Below are 21,076 nucleotides of genomic sequence, written 5' to 3'. Positions count from 1 at the left end.
CTTAATTCCCTCTTGTTTCAATGTGCTGAGCCTCAGCATACAAGTAAGCTCCCCATTCCAAACCCAAGCCAAATCCAATGACCTTTTTTCTAGGAGTTGAGTTGTTTTGATGGAAAATGATACATACAGGGTTTTTCTTCTTTTTGTCTTTGTCCTTGCTTGGTTTCCGATTGCTGACAAAATAATGCAGGGTGCCATATTCCACCAGAGCAGAAAACACAAAGATGAAGCAAACAGATACAAAGAGATCCATTGCCGTGACATAGGAAACCTTGGGCAGAGATTTCCGGGCTATGGTGCTGAGAGTAGTCATGGTCAGGACAGTAGTGATACCTATAGAGAAGCACAAGAAAGGTGATCACATGATGTCATCAGTAAGGTGACAATCTGAGCCTCCGTTCTGGAAATATCACTTCTAATCAACACCCTAGGAAGGGATGAGTAACTGCAAAACTAGAATTAATTCACTCTCTCCAAAATACTGTCTGTCTTTTAGGTACAAATTATCCTGGATAGCACTGAGTACATAATGAGAAATATAATTGATCTTGTTCTTGGTGCTTTGTATTTTAGTGAGAAGAAGCAGTATGAATGAAGTTAAGAAAGAAAATCCTAATTTTAATTTCTGATAGATGCCACGGAAAAGGTAGGGATGGAGAGAACTTCCTTAGACGGAGTTCACATAGGAGGACTTTAGAGACATCCAAGCTGAAATTGAAGCTTCAAAGGTAAAGTGAAATCTGCTTTTGGGCTATTAATAAATTAAGGGTAGAGTCTGAGAAAAGTTAATCGTGTCTATTTATGAAAATTTAGGGTGCCTGCCATCTGCAGAGAAACAAGGAGATCAAGGGGATATTGGTAAAATAGAAATTGTATTAATCATGCATTATACATGTAATATAGGGAATTGTCTTTCTTTGATAGGGGGAAACCATTTAAAATTACTCAACAGGAGAGATGGGTGAATGTGTAAGTGACACTATCTAACTAAGATTTGCACAAAAATATAACTACCTCAGAAGTTATCATACCACCCAGAGCACAAGAGGAATCATGTTCTCTCCAGACTAGTATCGATGGAGGTGAAATAAAAATGTGGGCATCCTAACATCAACTGCTTTACACTGGACTACCTTTTTAATTTCCATATGTATTTGTAAATACAAGAAAATATATAGAATAAAAATCTTAGAAAGCTGAGAACTTTTGAATTATCCTGAGTTGGGAAGTTATGCAGTTCTGGGATCCTCCACCACCAGTTATTGGAGGGGAAGTTTTTTTTATTGGTTTAGATAGTGTTAAGCTTAGAGTTCAGCATGGAAAACAGTGGTGCATCTTAGATATCTTAGATATCTTTGTGAACATTAAATAATGTTCTAATGAATGTAGATGGTATTGTTTTGAAGATTTGGAGTGTCGTTCAAGGCTCCATGTGCTAACAGTCTTCAGCTTGACACTTGGGAACATGGTGTGACATTTAGTTATAGGAGAGGAAGTCAGGACATTTTAAGTGCACACATAAAGAGATATTAAGATGCTGGTCTCACTCCCTCTCCCCAGCTCACATCTATCTGCGTGACATAGCAGAATTCTTTCTTTATGAACTTCAACCACGATATCCCATAGTTCAGAACAGCAAGGCCAAGTGACCACATTCTGAAACCTTTGAATCTTTGAACCAAAGTAAATCTTTCTTCCATTCACATTTATTTACTTTATATACTGGCTACACTGATGAAAAACTGACTAACACAGGACACTGACATCAAACAAAGTCCCAAGTATGGCTAGATATGTGTGTTGTTTATTTTGGAGACAGTCTACTTCCGAAGCTAAAAGAAACTAATTAGGTTGGGTACACATTAATTCAAATAGAACTTCTTGATTGTACCTAATTACATCTTATATTTTTGGAGAGAATGTGAAACACTGGATTGGAAACCAGGCCTACATTTTCACAATCAGGCCTGAAGCTACACTTGAACTTTGAAAATGTGAAAAATGTAGCTATTTTTGATAGAGACCACGGATGAGTTCATTTCAGAAGATCTGGCATGTGACAGTTAAATAAAAAACAAATTTAGACACATTGCTTAAATACTGATCTCACAAGAGTGAAAGACGGTACTTAGGACACAGGGATGTTCATCACAGCTATGCAATGTATATCTTGAGGAACTGCTTCTTCACATTTCCAGGGTGCTTCCAGGGGTCACAGAAAAGAGAAAAACTATGACATTAGGAAGTAGGGAAGTCAGGGTTTTACGTGAATCACCAACAAGATAACTTGATATACTCTTGAATCCCAGTTTTACCTACTGAAATTAAATTTCTCTTACCTTGGCAAGAGAAATGAAATGCACAGTTTTTATTAATTACTCCCACCCTGGCATGAAGTGAGTTTCTCAGGGATGCTGTCTCACCTCAGAATACTTGAGTGAAAAATACCAGCCTCTGTTTTCATCTTGCTGTGCACCCTGCTCTCACTATAACGTGATTAACTTTCCAAAGTTACCAGCTTTGTACCAAACCACATTCATGTGTTACAAGATCCAGAAATATGTCCTCAGAAAGAAATCGATTTTTCTGAGTGCTTTCAGTGGCTCTGCCATCACACATGTCAGCTGAATCTGTTCTGAGACAAGAAGTTCAAAATCTGTAGGTATTCAAGGTAGTCTCATTTAAATTTTGACTACAAATGCCTGAAAAGATCATGGAACTTCACAAATATACAGGAATGTTCTGAAAAGTGACTGGATATTTGACTCACTTGGGATTAAAAAAAAAGTCCAAATGTGGGCTAGGCTCAAGGTAAATGAAATAAGCACCCCCATGAAGTGGTGTTGTGAAATATTCCTGTACACTGCAGGAAGATTGCCACTGTGATTGGTTTAATAAAGAATTAAATAGTCAATAGCTAGGCAGCAGGTATAGCAGAGAGGGTTCTGGGAAGAATAAAGTCAGGTCACCAGCTACGCACACACACACACACACACACACACACACACACACAGAGAGAGAGAGAGAGAGAGAGAGAGAGAGAGAGAGAGAGAGAGAGAGAGAGAGAGAAAGAGAGAGAGAGAGAGATGCAGAATAGGTAAAAGCCACAAGTCATATGGCAAAACATAGGTAAATAAAAATGAGAAAGGGAAGGAGAGGGCATGGGAATAGCTAGGTAAAATGAGAAAACAGTATATTAAAAATTCTTAATAGATTGAATAGAAAATAAATTGATTAATTTAGGTTATAAGAGCTAATGGGACAAGCCTAAGCTATAGGTCAAGTATTCATAATGAATAATAAGTCTCCTTGTCATTTTGTTGTGAGCTAGCAGCCTAAAAAATGTGTCTACAGGGTGGGAATAAGTTTCCTGTGCTTCCAAAGCATTCTCAGTGATATTAATATATTGTTATTTAAGAAGCACTGATCCAGATAACTGATAACAAACTTAAGATAGATGCACGCTCAGCTTGGCTTCTGTACTTTGACAATAAGTAGAATTCAGCAAGTCCTCATACCTAGAACAAACCCATGTCTAATTTTCCAAGGTGCATGTCTGTTGCCAACTGACTGTGTGACTTTGGGACTATTACTTAACTCGCAGCATATTTGCATGCTTAACTCAGCTCTGAAGTATGATAATCATTGCAGCTTCTTCCTGTGATCACTCTATGATGGTTCTTTCTGTGAAGGGTTGCGACATGCAATAACGGCACCAGGAACACTGAGCATCACTGATCGACACATGATCAAAGCAGAACGTGTTTCCTGTCTTAGCAAGGGCCTCCCCTCAACCTACCTCCATCTCTTTCTTTTCAAATGGTTTCTTGTTAGAGAACACTTGTTACTGAGTGGTTGAAATGAACCGATCATGTGGTCTTAAACAATATATTGGTAGAAAGAATCCAGCCTTCACACAAAAAAATAAAGACTGAAATGTTTTCCTTAAAATAACTTTGGGAAGATGGTACATTGGAATTTTTCAGAGTATTTTGTCATAAACATATAAATTAACAGAATAGTTACTTGTGCAGTAGCACGTTGGAAGCTTTTTGCCAGAGATGAGCAACACATCTACAAATTCTCTTGAGAGATGGTTACATGCTCACACGGAACACTCTGCAGTGTTAGGCTTAACATACTTGAAGTTTGTTTCAGTATGTGGCATTAGACAGGATATTTGAATTGGTGAATAGGATTTGTAACACAAAGTACTGCATATATCAGAAAAATCAAAATAACTTCACTTCGAAACAGATGGGAAACTAAATTGGGTTTGGAAGAGGACAGATATGCAAATGTTCTCTTTCTCCCTGTAGTCACGTCTGCCCTCAGTTTAATAACCTGGTACAGATCATTTAATCAGAAATGATAAGAGTCACTATCATTTTTTGAGGCTTTTGTCTGCCTAATGTTCTTTGCATGGAACATGTTACTTTAGCCCAGTAAACTCTTCAAGTTAGGAGCAAGAATGATACATATTTTGCATGTGATGAAACCATGGATTAGAGAGAAAGAGGTTTACTGCACAGCTCTATTGTATGTATGGCTGGAAATAAAGATCAATGAACTTCAGCACCCATGTTCTGATATTGCTTCCCTGACCACGGGACTAACAAGACACGTAGAACCAGGTTGCACATGGCTAATGATTGAGTTTCATGTAGAAAGATCATTCATTCTGTGGATGGAGACCGTTCTTGTTAGTCAGTAGTTTTGCTTTGGTTTGTGGAATTCTTCTTCCATATATAAGAAATAGATAAAAATCTAAGACAGGGATAGCCAAATCTAAAATTTTGACTAAATTGCAAATTATCATAAAACAACTGTGTTCCCTAGATTTGTCAGTAAGTGTTTCCCGCTTATTAATCATTTAGATGGCTCTTCTGGAGCCAATTTAGTTAAATATCATCACAGAAATGAATCGTATGGCATTAGCCAGGAGTGGTATGCTAGGAAAAGGGTAACAGTTGATTCTAGAAAACAACAGTGCTTGGTTTTCTGTACTTCCTTTACCCAAGATACTAAATTTCCCACATTCGCAGATTTTGAACTCTTTTATAAAATCATAATATCACTAAGCAAATGATTGAGAAAGGATAAATGCTGTCAGTTATCATGAAAACATGTGGAGAAGTCTAAAGAGTAGAGGGTAATAAAAAAAATCAAAACTCTCTTGATTTTTTTGGATTTTATCTTTAGTTATATGTATTATTTAATTGTGCTACAGAAATACTGACCCAATTAAAGAAGAACTATAGAATTAGTAACCCTTAAATACAGTAAATGAAAAATAGTCATATTACTTTAATGAAAATAATAAAAATGGATTTTTTTAGCTTTTGAATTCTGGGTGAACCCACATAAAAAGAGAAATAAGGAGTGATTTTTTTCCTCAGGTATTTGTCTTGAGAAACCAGAGCACCTAGAAGTATGCCTCACCTAAAGATGTTCGGGCAGGAACAGCATCCTTATTGATCCAAAAGGACACCCAGGATAGTACCACGATGAGTGTGCAGGGGATGTACGTCTGGATGGTGAAATACCCCATTCTTCTGCTCAGATCAAAGTACACAGACATGACCACATAGTCACCTGGAAGAGAAAGATGGAGCTGTGGGAAATCTCATCAGACACCATGAAGTAGGGCAATATGCACATATTCAACTCTCTTGCACACACAATTTCAGAGTTGACTTGACGGCTAATTGAGAATTCTTTTATAACTGCTTGGGCAAAACACAAAAATGAAATTGTAAAATAAAACCCAGCCTGAACTAAGGCCTAACCCTCCCGGAAGAAATGATATTATCAGATAAAAAGAACTAATTTTGAGTCTTAAAAGTATTTTGTCTTTGAGATGACACTGGTTCTTGCTGTCCATATGTAGCAACAATGTATAAGGTCTTCTTTGGTGTGAGTGGGGAAGTACCCTTTATGCACAAAGCCTTGCTTGATTGCCTTGTATTGCACATTATGTAACAATTACCCCTTGTTATTTCTATATATACAGACCACTGGAAAATATCTAGGTGATTGACACTCATAAAGTTATATTTTGCTCAAAATTATAGTTCCTTTCCCTCGATGACATATTTTCTCATGATTTCACTGAATCATACAGTCGTTTTTTAGCAATTGCTTTCACCCATGATTGTGCTTTCATTTTGGTGCGGATGCTGTATGTGCTGTCATTTGATTTTACCTGCGTGAATCCTTAAACTGTGCCTCTTCCCTCCACTCTCACACAGTCAGTGGCTAGCACACCGCTTGAGTGCCAATGGACAGTCACTAATATTCATAAATTAAAATCAATACTTTAAAGTCCAAGAAGAATATTATGAAGCAATTGGGTTTTAAAAATGAGTGTAGACATAATTTGACATTTAGTCTAAAAAGGCATAACATTAGATGAAAAAGAATAGAATGTAGTCAAAATGTCTTATACACCATGGAGTACATACTGCTATTTTTTTTTCCTGATATCTGCTGTTATTGTACTTTTTTCCCATTTTTGTGATAAATTAGTGCACAGATATGCAATTAACAGTGATAGTGTAAAGCCTAAGGCAAAATACCCCACTGACTCTGAATAGCCACTCTAGTGGAACAAACCATGGAGGCAAGTGGATTTTGAGTTTATGCAAGGGTGTATGTGAGGAGTTGGCTACCTTCCTCTAGGTGTGTGACGTCTGCATTTGTGAGTTCTTTGCAATAAAGTGATTTTATATTTTTAAATGAATTTATTATTTTTAATATATTATGAAGCTTGTCTACAATTTTAGAATGAGGAAGGACAATTGGCTCTTTTAAAGCCTGCCTAAAGCTGCATAATGAGTTTCCAGCCAGCTTGAGCTATATAGTGATACTTTATCTCAAAGAAGCAAACAAAACCAAAATCTGAAATATAACTGAAAAATAAACAATTAGAAAAAAACTCAATTGGTGCGGGAGAATTGTCTGTAATCTGTCAATCATATTTTAAATAAATGCTGATTGGCCCGGCAGGAAGTATAGGTGGGAAAACCAGACAGGAAGTAAGGTGATGCAATGAGAACAGGAGAATTCTGGGAGGCAGGAAGCTCCCTCTGCCACTCCTGCACAGACCACCGAAGAGGTAGCATGTAACTTGCCCAGATGAGAAAGGTACGGAGCCATGTGGCTAATGTAGATAAGGATAATGGGGTAACATAAGTTATAAGAGTTAACAAGAAGCCTGACCTAATGGGTCAATCAGTTTATAACCTTATGGAGTCCTGTGTGTGATTTTCTTTGGGGCTTGCGGGTTGTGGGGTACTGGGTGGGACAGAAACCCCAACAAGCCAGCCCTCATGTTACACTCGATCCTAAGAATTTGTCTAAATAAATGCAAGGGGATGTGTTAAAAAGCTCTAAGGAATCAAATAATAGTCATATAGCTCTTTATGTAATATGTATATATATATATATAAAATGATCTAAAGTCATTAAATTTGAAAGGTGTTTATGTACAAATTGTTTGTAAGACACCTTGGCACCAGCTTGCAGCATGCCTATAAAACAAACTATTGTGGTATTTGAAATTACAAGTTGTTCCATGATTCATCTCCCACCTAATACACATTTGTACCTTCTATAGGAGAGAATTTCAAACACTACACCTTTTGTCAAACACGGGCTTAATACATGGGTCCTATTTTCAAATAACTGCTTTCACTTCACTATATGATGTTTTGTTCTAACATGTGTACACACACCGTAATCGTATGTGGCAGTTGAATAGTTTGACTTTGTGCCTGATTTTCTTTACTCATGGCTTTCTGAAGCTGATGTGAAAATGAGAAATGGGTGTAGAAAGCCTCACACAAAGGCTTTTTCTGCAGGGTGTTGCAACTCAGTGTCTTCAGCAGTCTCAAGTCTTACCTCACCCTGACACACTGCTGGGATGCACATCCTTTCCTTGGTTGCTCTTTAAGAGACTAAAGACACACTCAACCCATCATTAAAATTTTAGAAAACTCTCGGCACTGCATGCTGGTGCCTTCACAAACTCTTCCTTGTCTCATTTAATTCTGGCTCAAGAACAGCTTGCCTGGCTTACAGTGGAAACCTTCACAGCTAGCAGAGAGCAATAATTATTTATGAATTATGCAGCAACTTTCAAAGGTAGAAAGTCTTTCAATTCTGATAACTCATTTTTACATATTTCCTGATAGTATATTTCTTTGTACTGATTTATCTGAAAACAAAGTTATTTGAAATAATATTTCATAAATTAATTTGTTCTTGGATTTTGTATTGATTTTTAGTATAATAGGCACAGGTCTTCTTTTCTTTCACATTTCTATGATCATAAAATTGTAAGCTCATTTATTTTACATGGAAAGCTGAAAGTAATAGAAGTTTTTTTATAACATTTAAAATTTGAAGATCCATTTTTCTCCCACAAGTTTTCACTACATTAAAACATATTTTAATTAAAGTGTAGAAATGGTAAGATTGCAGATAAATCTGCATAAAACTTTAGTAGCTTTTTTTCATATTGTATAAGCTAAGGAGAGCCTACACTTTTACATTAGTGGTCTAACGTCTCAAGAGTGAACTTTAATTTTTTTCAGCATTAACAATATTTTTATCTTGATTTGATTCTCCATTTTCCTTGAGGTCTAACTTCTCATAGTCTGCTTATCTACCAGCTTCTACTATAAGATGATGGCTTCTGAGCACCATCGTTCCTTGCCTGCGAATCTTAAAACCTTTCCACCAGTGGATTATGGATTCAAACTCCAGACCAAGCCATTTAAAAGCAAAGCAGCGTCACACAGACACCCTGCTGACTGTCTTATCACCAAGACCACATCGCTTTTTATATGCTTAAAAACTCTTATGCTGAGAAGTCAGTAAAATCTAATCCTCTTAAAGTGCTGCATCAGTGACTCCCCAAGTCCCAAAATGCTATGCAAGTCAAAGATGGGAACTTCAGACACTTCAAATAAAACTATCGTTTTGACAAGTCCCACACATGATACCCTAAGTCATAACATTTGGTAAATTAGTCCCAACCCTGCTCATCAGAGCATGAAAACATACAGACTATAATTAAAGGCATGAAAAATATCATTTAAATTAAATTAAATGCAAGTATTATTCCTTTTTCTTATTTCTTAGGAAACTTCCTATGACTGATTCGAGGAGACAAATTCTCAATGTCAGAGAAATGAGGCTCTATTTACTGTTTACCTGTGATAATTAACAGTCAGATGAAAGCATTAGATTTCTGTACTTTGTAGATACTTAGCCTGTTCTTTTATTGATGAAACTATAATATGTCTACTCTGAAAATCTTAATGATTTCATGGTTAGAATTTGCCTTTCTAGAAGCTCTGAAATAATAAGAGAAGTTCCTTTCAAGTTGCTGGAAATGAGGTTTTACTTCATGAAAACATTGGTTTGAATGGTTTGCATGTGTTTAGTGGAAGCATCCTAAACGCTTTGTCTGATGATAAAAAAAAAAGAAGACCAGAACAAAGAGTTTCAAATATACCTTCTCCTCATCCATCTCTCATGATTTTTAATACATTTACATTTAGTGGCACCAAGAATATTCTACTAGGTTTACAGTACCAGCAAATGGTATCTTACTCTCCTATCGTTTCAATGTGTCTTCCTTGCACAAAACACTTTTCATCACTGTTCTACAAAGAGTTATTTTTACAGTTAGTTCTACAGAAAAGAAAGACTTGCCTGATCTCACCACTGGTCCTACATTAAATGGTTTAGACAGAAAGAAAGTCATTTTCTCTCTAAACGCAGAGAAAGAAGTGATGAAATGCATTTGACCTGCCTTTATCACCTCATTCAACACCAAGACCCAAGGCATCACTCCACGGGAAGAGAGCTGACTAACATGCTTTAGATCAAATTATTTTGGCAAACTGGCGATAAAACCCTAACTGTTATCATAGAACCTTCAATCAATAACTGACCGACCGAAACAGGTGCAGAGATCCACAGTCAAGCACTGGGCCAGTTGAAGAGAGGGAAGGGGGGACTATCTGAGTGAATGGGATCAAGATCATGATGGGAAAGCCACAGTGATAGCTGACCGGAGCTATTGGGAGCTCACGACCTAGACCTTCAGGTGAGGAGCCTGCATGGATTGAACTAGGTCCTCTGCATGTTGCTGAAAGTTGTGTAGTTTAGTCTGTTTGTGGGGTCCCTAGCAGTGGGAATAAGATCTGTCCCTGGCACATGAGCAAGCTTTTAGGAATCTAGTCCCGGTGTTGGGATTCCATGCTCAGCTTTAATGCAGGGCAAGGAGCTTGATCCTGCCTCAGCTTGCTATGGCATGTTTGTTGACTCCCATGAAAGGTCTGTCCCTTTCTGAATGGAGAGAGAGGAGAAGTAGACAGGGACAGAAGTTATGTGGGGGGGAAGGAAATAGGAGGAGAGGAGGGAATGAAAAACTGTGGTTGGCATGTAAAATAAGCAAAAAAATAAAACACTGTTTTCTGAAATTAAATCTGTTCTTGACCTTAACACACAAATTCCATACACACTACATATATGAGCTCATGAGTAAATAGACTATCTTAAAACACACAGAAAAAAAAATAGACACCTTTATGTTGTCCGAGGCTGCTCATTCATTGCTGGCCACCCAGACTTAAAATAACCACACAGAAACTGTATTCATTAAATCAACACTTGGCCCATTAGCTCTAGCTTCTCATTGACAAACCTTACAACTTAAATGAACCCATTTCCATTATTTTATATTTTACCATGAGTCCCATGGTTTACTCACAAGACTCCAGTTCATCTGTCTCCTGAGATAGCTACAGGTGTCTCACTGACTCCTCCTTCTTTCTCCTAGCATTCAGTTTAGGTTTCCTGCCTAGATCTACTCTGTCCTAGCACAAGCCAAAACAGCTTCTTTTTTCATTAAGCAATAACAGCAACACATATACAGAAGGATTACCTTCATCTCATAAAGAAAAGACTTAGGATGCATCATGAAATATAGAGGATATAAGGAAATAGAAGTAAGTATACTGTTTAAAACATAAAAATTCTAATTATAATAAATTCTATAATTCTTGTGAAATGCAAAATGCCACCTTTGAATAGACTATTTTCTACATAAATAAGTTATCAAGTGTAATATCTTTAATATATACAGAATGCCCAATAGACACTGAGAAAGGAATCTTTTCTTAGCTCTGTATTTTCTAAATATATAATTTGATTTTAAGCTGTGTATTTATCTGTGAGAATTCTTTTTTCTTTTTATGTTCCCCAAACCCCAGCAAAATAAATTTTTTTTTAATTTTATGCCTTTGTGATTTCTCTACCTTTCCATCATTTCCATTCTAGATACCAAAAGAGTTTCTTCTCACACTTTTACTTGTTTTGATCTCCTGATCATACACAATCTCTCTCTTTGTCTGTCTTCTGTCTGTCTGTCTGTCTCTCTTTCTATCTCTCTCTCTCACACACACACACATTCCATAGCAGATATAGATCTGTGCTCTCTAGAACAGTGGCCATAACAACTATATAATGATTAATTATATAATTATTAAATAATTATATGTAAAAATTAATTATATTATTAAAATTGAGTTAAATAAAAAGAAGTAATGGTGTTTGTAATTTAAAGAACAGATTTAAAGCTCAGCTCTACAAATGGCTAGCACCTAGGGAAAGCTCTGCATGGTGAAGTTTGCAGAACAGTTTCTTAACTGTAGCAATTTCCAGTCTATACTGATCCAGCACAGCCTCGTCTCAGATCTTTTATACTCTTTCATTTTTATGACCTGCTTGCTAGATGAATGTTATATTTTCCCAAGGGGATTCTTTTCTGCCCATTGTTATTGTCATATATTTTCAGAACACACTGAAAGTCTTTACTTTAGATTCTAAGTACGTTCTAACATCACTGGCTGGTGATTGATCATGTCCAAGATATGTGTATGTATGTCACATGATCAGAGCGGAAATAACTCTTCTAGAACTTAAGGAAAAAATTTGAGTTAAACAAATGCATCATAAAAGAATGTAACATATCTTTGCTTCATTAAACAAATTTTTCACAGCACGAACAAATGTAACATATCTTAAACTAATATTCCACAACTTGTATCTTGATTAAAATTTGTCTATGAAGTCAGTGGGAGATGTAGCTGTACCTATTTTGTCCTACAGTTTATTCTTCTGAAAATTAATTAGTATTATATAGAAAGAAGACAATATTATTCGTTAATGAATGAATGCTTTAGTTTAGGAAATATTTACAGCCATGTAGAGTTTTTAAAGCCCTAATATTTAATTTAAAAAGAAATGTACAGTAAACAAATTTTCTGTATAAGTTGCCAGATTTAGCTACCTATGATGTACTAGGTCACAGTGAGTTTAAGTAATCTGATCTGCTTGCAAAGACTTCACTATTCAGTTTGGTGGTTGGGTCTATTCAGTAGAAAAGAGCACAACCAGACTTGGATGCTAAAACTAACAGTATCCAAGGTAAATCTGATGGTGTATTTTAGATTTTTGTTTGTTTGTTTTGTTTTTAGTCTATGTTTGTGTGAGAGAGAGTGTTTGATACACTGATATTATTTGTCTTCTCTTTGACTTCTCATGTTGAAGCAAAAGAACAAAAAGAAACTACAGAAGAAAAACTGAAAATCAAAAGTAGAATAGATATAAGCTTTTGGGACTGAGTCTGTCCCTTCCATCTGAATGTCTGATGAGGATAGAAACGTGGAGCAATAGTGGAAACAGGCCTAGTTAAATTAATGCTTTCCAAAAAAGCTGAGTCCATGACTCTGGGTGATTTGCAGGTGTTTGGTTCTCAGAGGGGAATGAGGAAAACAAGAGTTGAGAGGAATGGCAAGTATAGATTCACTTCATCTCAGTGAGACCCTGGAGGGTCAAGGACAAAATTTGCCACAGCCTTGTTTTCTCCTAGAGACAAAGCTGTCCTGGCAAAATATTGTAGGGTAGTTTACTCTCCAGATATTGTTTTGGCCTGAGAAAGGGATAATCCTGAGTTATAAGGAATAAACCATTAAGCATTCGGGAAATGGATCCCTGAAACCAAGGAAATTGAAAATCTGGCAGTAGAATCAATGGTGGCTGTGATAAAAATCTTCTGTTTACCTATGTCAGCTGGGGTGAAAAATTTAATCATGTCATTAGCTGATATATGACTTCAGACAGCTTCTCTAATTCCCTGAAACTCAACATCTTTATCTATAAAATGAGAATTATAATTGGGTAAGTGAGAGCATGAGAAGAGCCAATACATATATATAGTTCTCGACAATTTTCAAACACATAATGGAAGTTTCATTAATGCTAGTTATTTTGGAGCAAAGAAATCTTTCTAACATTATTAAACATCATTCTGAGCCATAAGGCACCTCAGGAGGTATCGCTACCACCCTGGAATACTAAACCTGTTAAGGCCCATGGCAAACCCAAGACTGTTGTTTCCTAAGCCATAGTGCTACAGAAATAAAAAGGTTTCTTTATTTTCTACCAATGGTTAGTGACATAGAGGCACAGAGGAGGGAGAGGGGGGAAAGCTGAATAACAGTTGGATGTGCAGTTTATTTACGAAGCTGATTTGGGTCACTGGGGCTCCTGACTACCAACAAAATTTGCCTTCATTTACTGTTGAGCCTTTTGTAATGCTGCTTGTTCTATGTTAAGAGGGCATTCTGAGTAAACAACTATGTAGTTTTTCACTTAGAAAACATGTTTTAGATAAAAGGGACTCAGTGTTGACATGATCTTTAGAGCACAGGGATTCTGTAGAGTCACACCATGGAATATTTGCTAATATCAGTTTCTACATTCCTTTTCTCACAGCTTCTCTCATTAATACAATATCTTCTTTCTCATGCTGTAAAATCCCTCCACAGATGCCTAGCCTAATGTAGACCTTTGCAGCACAATTTGTTATTCTGAGTCTGTCATCAAATTTCAGAAATGCAGCCAAAGAATTCATCCTGGGATCCATTTAAATAAAATAACTCTGGCTCTTGCATCTGAAGCTGTAACTTCAAATGGATATGTTTGTCACTGTTATCTATCAGAAGGGGAGACAATTTACCAGATAATTAAGTCTAACTCCTACAAGCATCTGACTAGATATTAAAACATGTTTTACATAAGTATAGAGGAGTTCCCAGTAGCAAATCTACTCCCAGAATCCAAGTACAAGCAACAATGGTAGCAAGAGATAAGGCTAACTAGGAACCTAGACTTGACTTAATCATGGAAATCCCCACAGCAAAATAACTAGACAAAGGCTGCTACTGAGAATATCGTGAAGAGCACTTTTGCTGATGGAAGGGAAGGTATTTGGATTTTGGAACCTTTCAAATCAAGGTCCAACAAATAAGGTGCTGCTTCCTGAGGACAAATATTTAGGGAAAAAACTTTTTTTGGTTGCTTGTTTTTTTTTGTTTGTTTGTTTGTTGTTTTTTTTTTCTTTTTTAGAAATCATTTCTCTGTGTAACAGTCCTGACAGTTCTAGAACTGGCGGCTCAATAGACCATGTTGCCTTCAAACTCCCTGAGATTCTCTTGCTTCTGCCTCCCAAGTGCTGGGATTAAATGCATGTGCCACTACCGCCTGGCCAGGGAAGTAACTTTCATGGCATTAATAGGTACACGTCTTGTTAATAGCAACATTTTTGACCAGTAATAAAACACTACATGTAATTCTTGGGAATAAAAGACTAGCAATCTCCCCTATTGTTTTTGTTTATAACAATATAAAAAGCATTTGTAAACACCATTAAATACACCCCCACCTTAATATAACTGAAGGATTTGAACTGTTAAAATTATGCTTGCTTGTTCAACAGTTTGAATTTTGAATGGCAGAAAAATCACACATTATAGAGTAATCTTTAATGAAAAGTTACTCATGGTTTTCCATAGGGTGTGGCACAAATGGACTTCCTAATTTACTCAATCAGAAGCCCTCTAAGAAAATTCTCAATTGTAAATTCTAAGTCTTCTATTAACTTCTAACAGTATAAGGGAATTGTTTGAAATCATTTTAAAAAATACTATAGTTGACTTCTTAAAGAAAACTAGACACTAATAAAATAAAAAAAGGATCTGAGGATGTATCGGTGAAGATCTGAGGAAGTCTGCAGTCATTAACTCCTTGTTTCCTTCTCAATTAAACAAATACCAACAGAGGAGAACTCTATGGACCGTTGAGTCAGACAGCATGATTAATTTACCAGTTGTTAAACAAGGAGCACAATGAAGGGGAGAGCATGTTATATGGAGTCATTCTGACATAGGAATAACAGCTTGCACTAGATAGAGAAAATGAGTGGGAAGGAACACACCCCACAGTCCCAGGCTGGAGAACATCTGCAGCCACAGGCAGCCCCTTGATCCATCCTCTTTTAGGATAAAGGCTGCTTCTTCAAGGAAGCTGTTGATCAGCTATCACTTTGTAAAAACAAGAAAATCTACATTAAGATCTGAGTTCTTGTCCCAGATTAGTCAGCCACCATTTTGTGATGTGGGAGGTCCTTCTGTCTATGTGGTGCATTTATTGGTTAATGACTAAAGAACTGCTTTAAGTCAATGGCAGGGAAAAAGAGAACTAGGTGGGGAAAGCTAGGTTATGTACTGGAAGAAAAAAAAGGCAGAGTCAGAGAGGCACCACAGAGCCATGGCCAGAGTCAGCCATACTGAAACTAGCTGGTAAGAAACAGCCACGTGGCAATATACAAATGAATAGAAATGGGTTTAATTAATATTAATTAATTATTAATTATTAGCAAATAAGAAGCTAGAGCTAATGGGCTAAGCAGTGATTTAATTAATACAGTTTCTGTTTGATTACTTTGGATCTAAGCTAACCGGGTAACCAGGAAGAAACAAGCGGTCTCCCTTCTCCAACAAGTGAGTGATTGGACTGGGCCTCAATCTCTTCTATGTTTTCCATCTGCTATTTAATTGGTCAAGAGCTATTGAGCTCCTTGCATACTACATGGAACCAATCATTGTGGTTTTTGCCTCCATTAGAGAGATTGTGTGTCCGAAGCCATAGAGCAAAATGAAGTGATTTCTCTTATGATCAGAATTCATTCTGTCTCAGATAGATATCAAATAGCTACTCTAAGCAAGCACATTGATCATGAATGCACCTTTCTTGAATAAAGTAAGACCAAAGATGAGGCTTGGAGAAGGACTATCAAACAGAGCTTCTTCAATTTGACTAATTATATAAATCATTGGAATCAGCCCCAAGATGATACTTGAACTCACTCACAATAGAGAATGTGCATAATGATTACATCCCTGCACCCAGAAGCTTTCTGGAGAATAAGTCTATTAGTAGAAATGCTTTATAGTTCCTGTTGTGTTTTGTTTCTCTATCTCTTTCAATAAGTCTCTGAGAGCTTTTCATTTGAAACTGGGCTGATTGGTATAACCCAGGCACTGCTCTTTTCCTAAATAAAAGTCTCTGCTGAGCTTGAAGAACCTGATGGTAGCAAAATATCAAGCTTTCTAAAATGGCTTTCAAAGCAGCTAGGGGAAAAATAAAGCATGAATGTTCAAATCCTGCAAAAGGTCAAATAATAACTCGGACCTCAAGATGTCAAATTATTTTTCAAGATGTTCAGCAAAATTATAGGCTTAAAAACTTGACCTACATGGCTTTTAGTTCTCAGCATTCAAGTTTTAAATTCTCCCCAACTCAGTGGAATTCTTACACTCAGGAGGTTCTTTTGGCTTGTTATTGGGATATATTTAGTCTTCCCTAGGGACTAGCACATGTTATCTAGTACCAAATGGTTTTCCCTGGAAGAATGCATACAACTAATATCATATTTACCAAGCAGGTTGTTTGTGTGTGTGTGTGTGTGTGTGTGTGTGTGTGTGTGTGTGAATGTGTGTGCGTACATGTGAACATATGCACACATAACCATAATAACAATTATTGGAAAAAGAGGTCATGGATTAAAAAGAGAGGAAGAAGGGAAATATGGGCTGGATTGGAGGGAGGAAAGGGAAGGAAAAATTTTGCAATTACATTTAAATAAATAAGAAAAATTAATTTCACATGAACTATGCTAAGTAAATTATGCCATATTTTAGGCAGTTGGTTCCATAAAGCCTAACATCTTTCTTTAAGGAAACCATTTATATAAGATAATGCAGGACTCAGTATCAGAAGTACTAGAATCTAATTTCAACTTACTATGTATTCCTTGGTAAACATCGCCCATCTCGTTCACTTTATCTATTCTCTATGAAATATCACAAATTCAGTCAATGATAGATTTAGTGAAAATACTGCACAAATAATGATTATAACCTTGGTGATTTTGTGTCATTTTGACACTTAAGTCTTCACAGTTGGAAAGCATGCCAATTTCACTACTGAAAGTTTTAAAAATATTTACTTTTAAATGCAGAAATAAATAAAACTACTTGGCAGAGAAGAATATAAACCAGCTCTTGATTTATTTACTTATTTTTATTTATCTTTTTAACTTTGACAGTGGATAGTTCTTACATGGAAAATAGGAATAATAGCCATCCTTACCCCATAGGTTTGTGGTAAAGATTAAAGATATTGATTTCTTAAAGTTACATAGAATGGTGCTGAGGTGGAGCAGTGTTAATGAATGAAACTGAATGTCAGCATCTAAGGTTTTCCTTTACTTATGTTTGCATACAACCTTAAAGGTATTTTTATCTTACAGGAGGATCTATGTGAGTTCAAGAGCAGCCTGGTCTATAGAGCGAGTTCCAAGACAGAATCCAAAAGATACAGAAAAACCCTGTCCCAAAACCAACCAACCAACAAACAAATATATAAGTTATTTTGATCTTAAAACTAAGCTGTGGATTAGGTCTTCTCTTTTATATTTACGCAAAGAATAAACATTCTTGCAGTTTTACATATTTTGACAGGACATGCCAAGAAAATAAAACATAGTCACATTTATTTGTGATCCAAGCCAAAACGTGCTTAAGACCTGGTTAGGACCTTCTTTGTTATACTACAGTGCATGCTTCAAGTCACAGACAAGATTCCATTTCAGATATAAAATTACAAGGCCACAGCCCATCCCTGACTTGAGGAAGCTCCTTGAGAGGGTAGGGGAGATTTGCAACTGCAATTTTTTTATACTAACTGGATTGGTAAGATTGCACCTGTCATTCCTTTACCTCCGCTCAACACAGTCATCTCCTTCTGCCCACTCATTCTTGCAACACCTTATTTTATGGAATTTAATTTTTATTGAAATAAAATAAAACAGTGCAGAGACTGTGAAAAATATGTAGCCTCATACATTTCCAGATGACATTTGATTTTCAGAACTCAATGTTGTTTGTGTTTCAATTCACATGTCAAAGATTAAATTACAGTGTCTGTGTGTCTCATGGGGATGTTATGTGTCTGTCATTTTCGAAAGATCAGATGTGGAAAGGGCTATTATCAAGGATTTTTCTTCAGCAGAGATTTGGATAGCAATTTTTTAGAAGAATAAATTCTGAGTGTAACTTCTCAAGGAAAGGGTCCTGTGTACCATGACGTGTAGGTATCTATCCCGTATCTTGTTTCCACTGTTATGGGATTCATGTAGAGGATCATCAGAAAGCATCCATCCACATATCAATCCATCCATCCTCCATTCATCCATTCATCCATCCATTTCCTTGAAGTTGGTACCTGCTTGTTTGTTTTTATTCAGATGCCATTCTCTTTCACCATCAAAAGCAAAGGAATGATGTTGTGCTCAAGTACATAAAACTTTATCTGGTATCATTATACAGAAAATCATCTATGCTCTATGTGATGACATTAGGATTTAGATTTGATCCTATTTACAGTAAGGTCAGAGTGCAAAGGATAAGTAGAGCTGAAAATATTTCCTCCATTTTACAGGTTAGAAAGCAGAATTCAAAAGGAGACAGATCTGCTAGCACTCATTGATCATAAATCAGACTTTACATTTATAACCAGGTGTCTCATTTCCTCCAAAGTGCTTGATTTTCCTAGTATGATCATTTAAGTAAGTAATATTTGAACTATAAAACTGAACCATGGTTCATGCATTAAAATTTTAATAGACCCTATCTTGCCTTCTCTTTGCCTAAGTTCCTGATTTCACTTCAGAGTCAATGAACCCTAATGTGGACTAACTCCTTATATGATTTTCAAGTAGCAAGGCAAAGGATAGCTTCTAAATTCAAAAGAACTGCACTAACTTAAAGGCACTGATGTCTCACAACAGCAACAACAGTTTTCTGATCAGAAGCGATCCCCCTAGGAAGATTTAAAGCCCATATAAATGAATTTGCAGCCTACTTGAAATTTGTTTTTCCAGTAATGGAAGAATTGAGGTTCCTGTCTTCCTTTCTCCAGCCTTTCACTCAGAAAAGAGAAAACCTCTGTCTTTTTCAGAATGCCTGCATGCTGTAGGGTTTATATGTTCCAATGGAGCTCTTTTTGCCAACCTATTACTTTTTAAAATTTTATTTTTTCCTATTTCTTTACAGTATATATAATTCAGTTGCAAGAAGTTAATCACAGAGTATTTGTGAAAATTTGTAAGCTTGCTATGAGACACTAAAGAAAAGAAAATAGCTGCCCTCAATTATATTTTACTGTATGATATTTTCCTCTGATAGGAAAGATATAGACAATACTGTGTAATGCTTAGATCCTGAACAAAGAATTAAAAAAAAACAACCTTTCTTCTTATGTTTTTCCTGTCTCAGGTTTTGTAGATGATTTTGAATTTTAATCTGCCACACTGCCATACTCAAACTCACCAAGTTTGCAGAATTCATCTTTTATTAAAGGAAACGAAAGTCTTGTTAGAGAGACTGGGGCTGTGGAATTGTATCCAATTGGCAAGTTCAAGTCTGAATTTTCTTTAAATACACACACACACACACTGTGTGTGGGGGTGAGTAAAGAAGGAGATCCTTTATGTTTACATAAAATTTCCTGTGCCTCTGTGGCTATGTTAAGTAAAACAGTGACTAACAAAGCACCTCCCAATTTTGACATAATTTATTTAAACTACCTTCACTGTAAAGTAAATTAAAAATATATGCAAATTAGAAAAGAGAAAGCATTCAATTTAGATTTAATTTCATTAAAAAAGTATATCAAGGAAAATATAACTTAGCTACAAATGAAAAACAGGAGAGTTGAGAAAAGCAAAATTTGAGGGTACACTGGCTAATCCCAGCATTCAGGATCATTTTTGAACTCAATATTAAAATGGAGTTAAACTAAAACAGAAGAGTTTAGCTCTGCTTTAGTTTTGAGCTAAATAAAGCAGAAGTATTTTGAGCTCAAAGGCAAAAGGCCATCCTTGCATAGTAAGACATTGTCTCCAAACAAATAAACAAACAAGGCAGAGTTTAAAAGGTAGTATACTCAATCGCTAAAGTAATCAGTCCCAGGTCTGTACCACTGAATTTCACTTGCTGCTTCTAAATTTAAAATTTTCCAATTGTGAGATTCCATTAAAAGCACTGTACATGTTTTTATAGGGGCAATGTACTTGCTCATATAATTCAAGTAACAGGACCTATAATCATAGAAGTTGAGATTTTTCTACAAAAGTCGTTTAATTATTTTAAAGCCTAAGTGTAGAAAGCAAGACTCCGTCTGTCCAAGCCTGCATCGTGAAGGATTAGAAATGCAAGTGCTTCTGTTTTGAGAGAGAAGACAGAGGAACCATTGCGATTTGGCATTTGGAGATGTTGATTATGTACCTGCTGAGAACAGAGCTTGGGGCAAGGATCCTTTTTACCATCGCTTGCTCATGTTTCTCTTCCTGATGTGAGGAGAAAGAAAGCCAGGACAGCTTCTAGCATTGTTCCCTGAAGAGCTGTGGTATGTGATTATGTAAAAGAAACCCAGGCAAACAAAGAGATGTCAGCCAACAGTGTCACCACACTTAGCCCTCCTCATGGGAGAGCCTGACAGTGTCTCTCAGTCATTGCCACTTCGAGGGACAGTACTACACTTGCTGGATGTGGCTCTAATGTCCCAGATGAGAATCTGGGATGAAATCAATACA

At 36.4% G+C, this 21,076-nt stretch overlaps 1 protein-coding gene across 2 annotated transcripts in view; it reads right to left on the bottom strand.

Moving 5' to 3' along the window:
- Gabrg2 (gamma-aminobutyric acid type A receptor subunit gamma2) overlaps positions 1-21,076 on the bottom strand; it is an 81,581-nt gene that overhangs the window by 5,921 nt on the left and 54,584 nt on the right. For both annotated transcript variants that reach the window (XM_048435997.3, XM_048435996.3), the window contains exons 7-8: positions 5,443-5,595; positions 128-333 (exon numbers count right to left, since the gene is read on the bottom strand). In XM_048435997.3, the coding sequence (XP_048291954.1) occupies positions 128-333; positions 5,443-5,595 (359 nt within the window). The remainder of the gene's footprint in view (positions 1-127; positions 334-5,442; positions 5,596-21,076) is intronic.

Source organism: Myodes glareolus, chromosome 9, assembly GCF_982192425.1.
Source record: "Myodes glareolus chromosome 9, mMyoGla1.1, whole genome shotgun sequence".
Taxonomy (NCBI): domain Eukaryota; kingdom Metazoa; phylum Chordata; class Mammalia; order Rodentia; family Cricetidae; genus Myodes; species Myodes glareolus.
The sequence above is the reverse complement of the archived record's forward strand: the minus strand, read 5'-3'. Positions and strand labels throughout refer to the sequence as shown.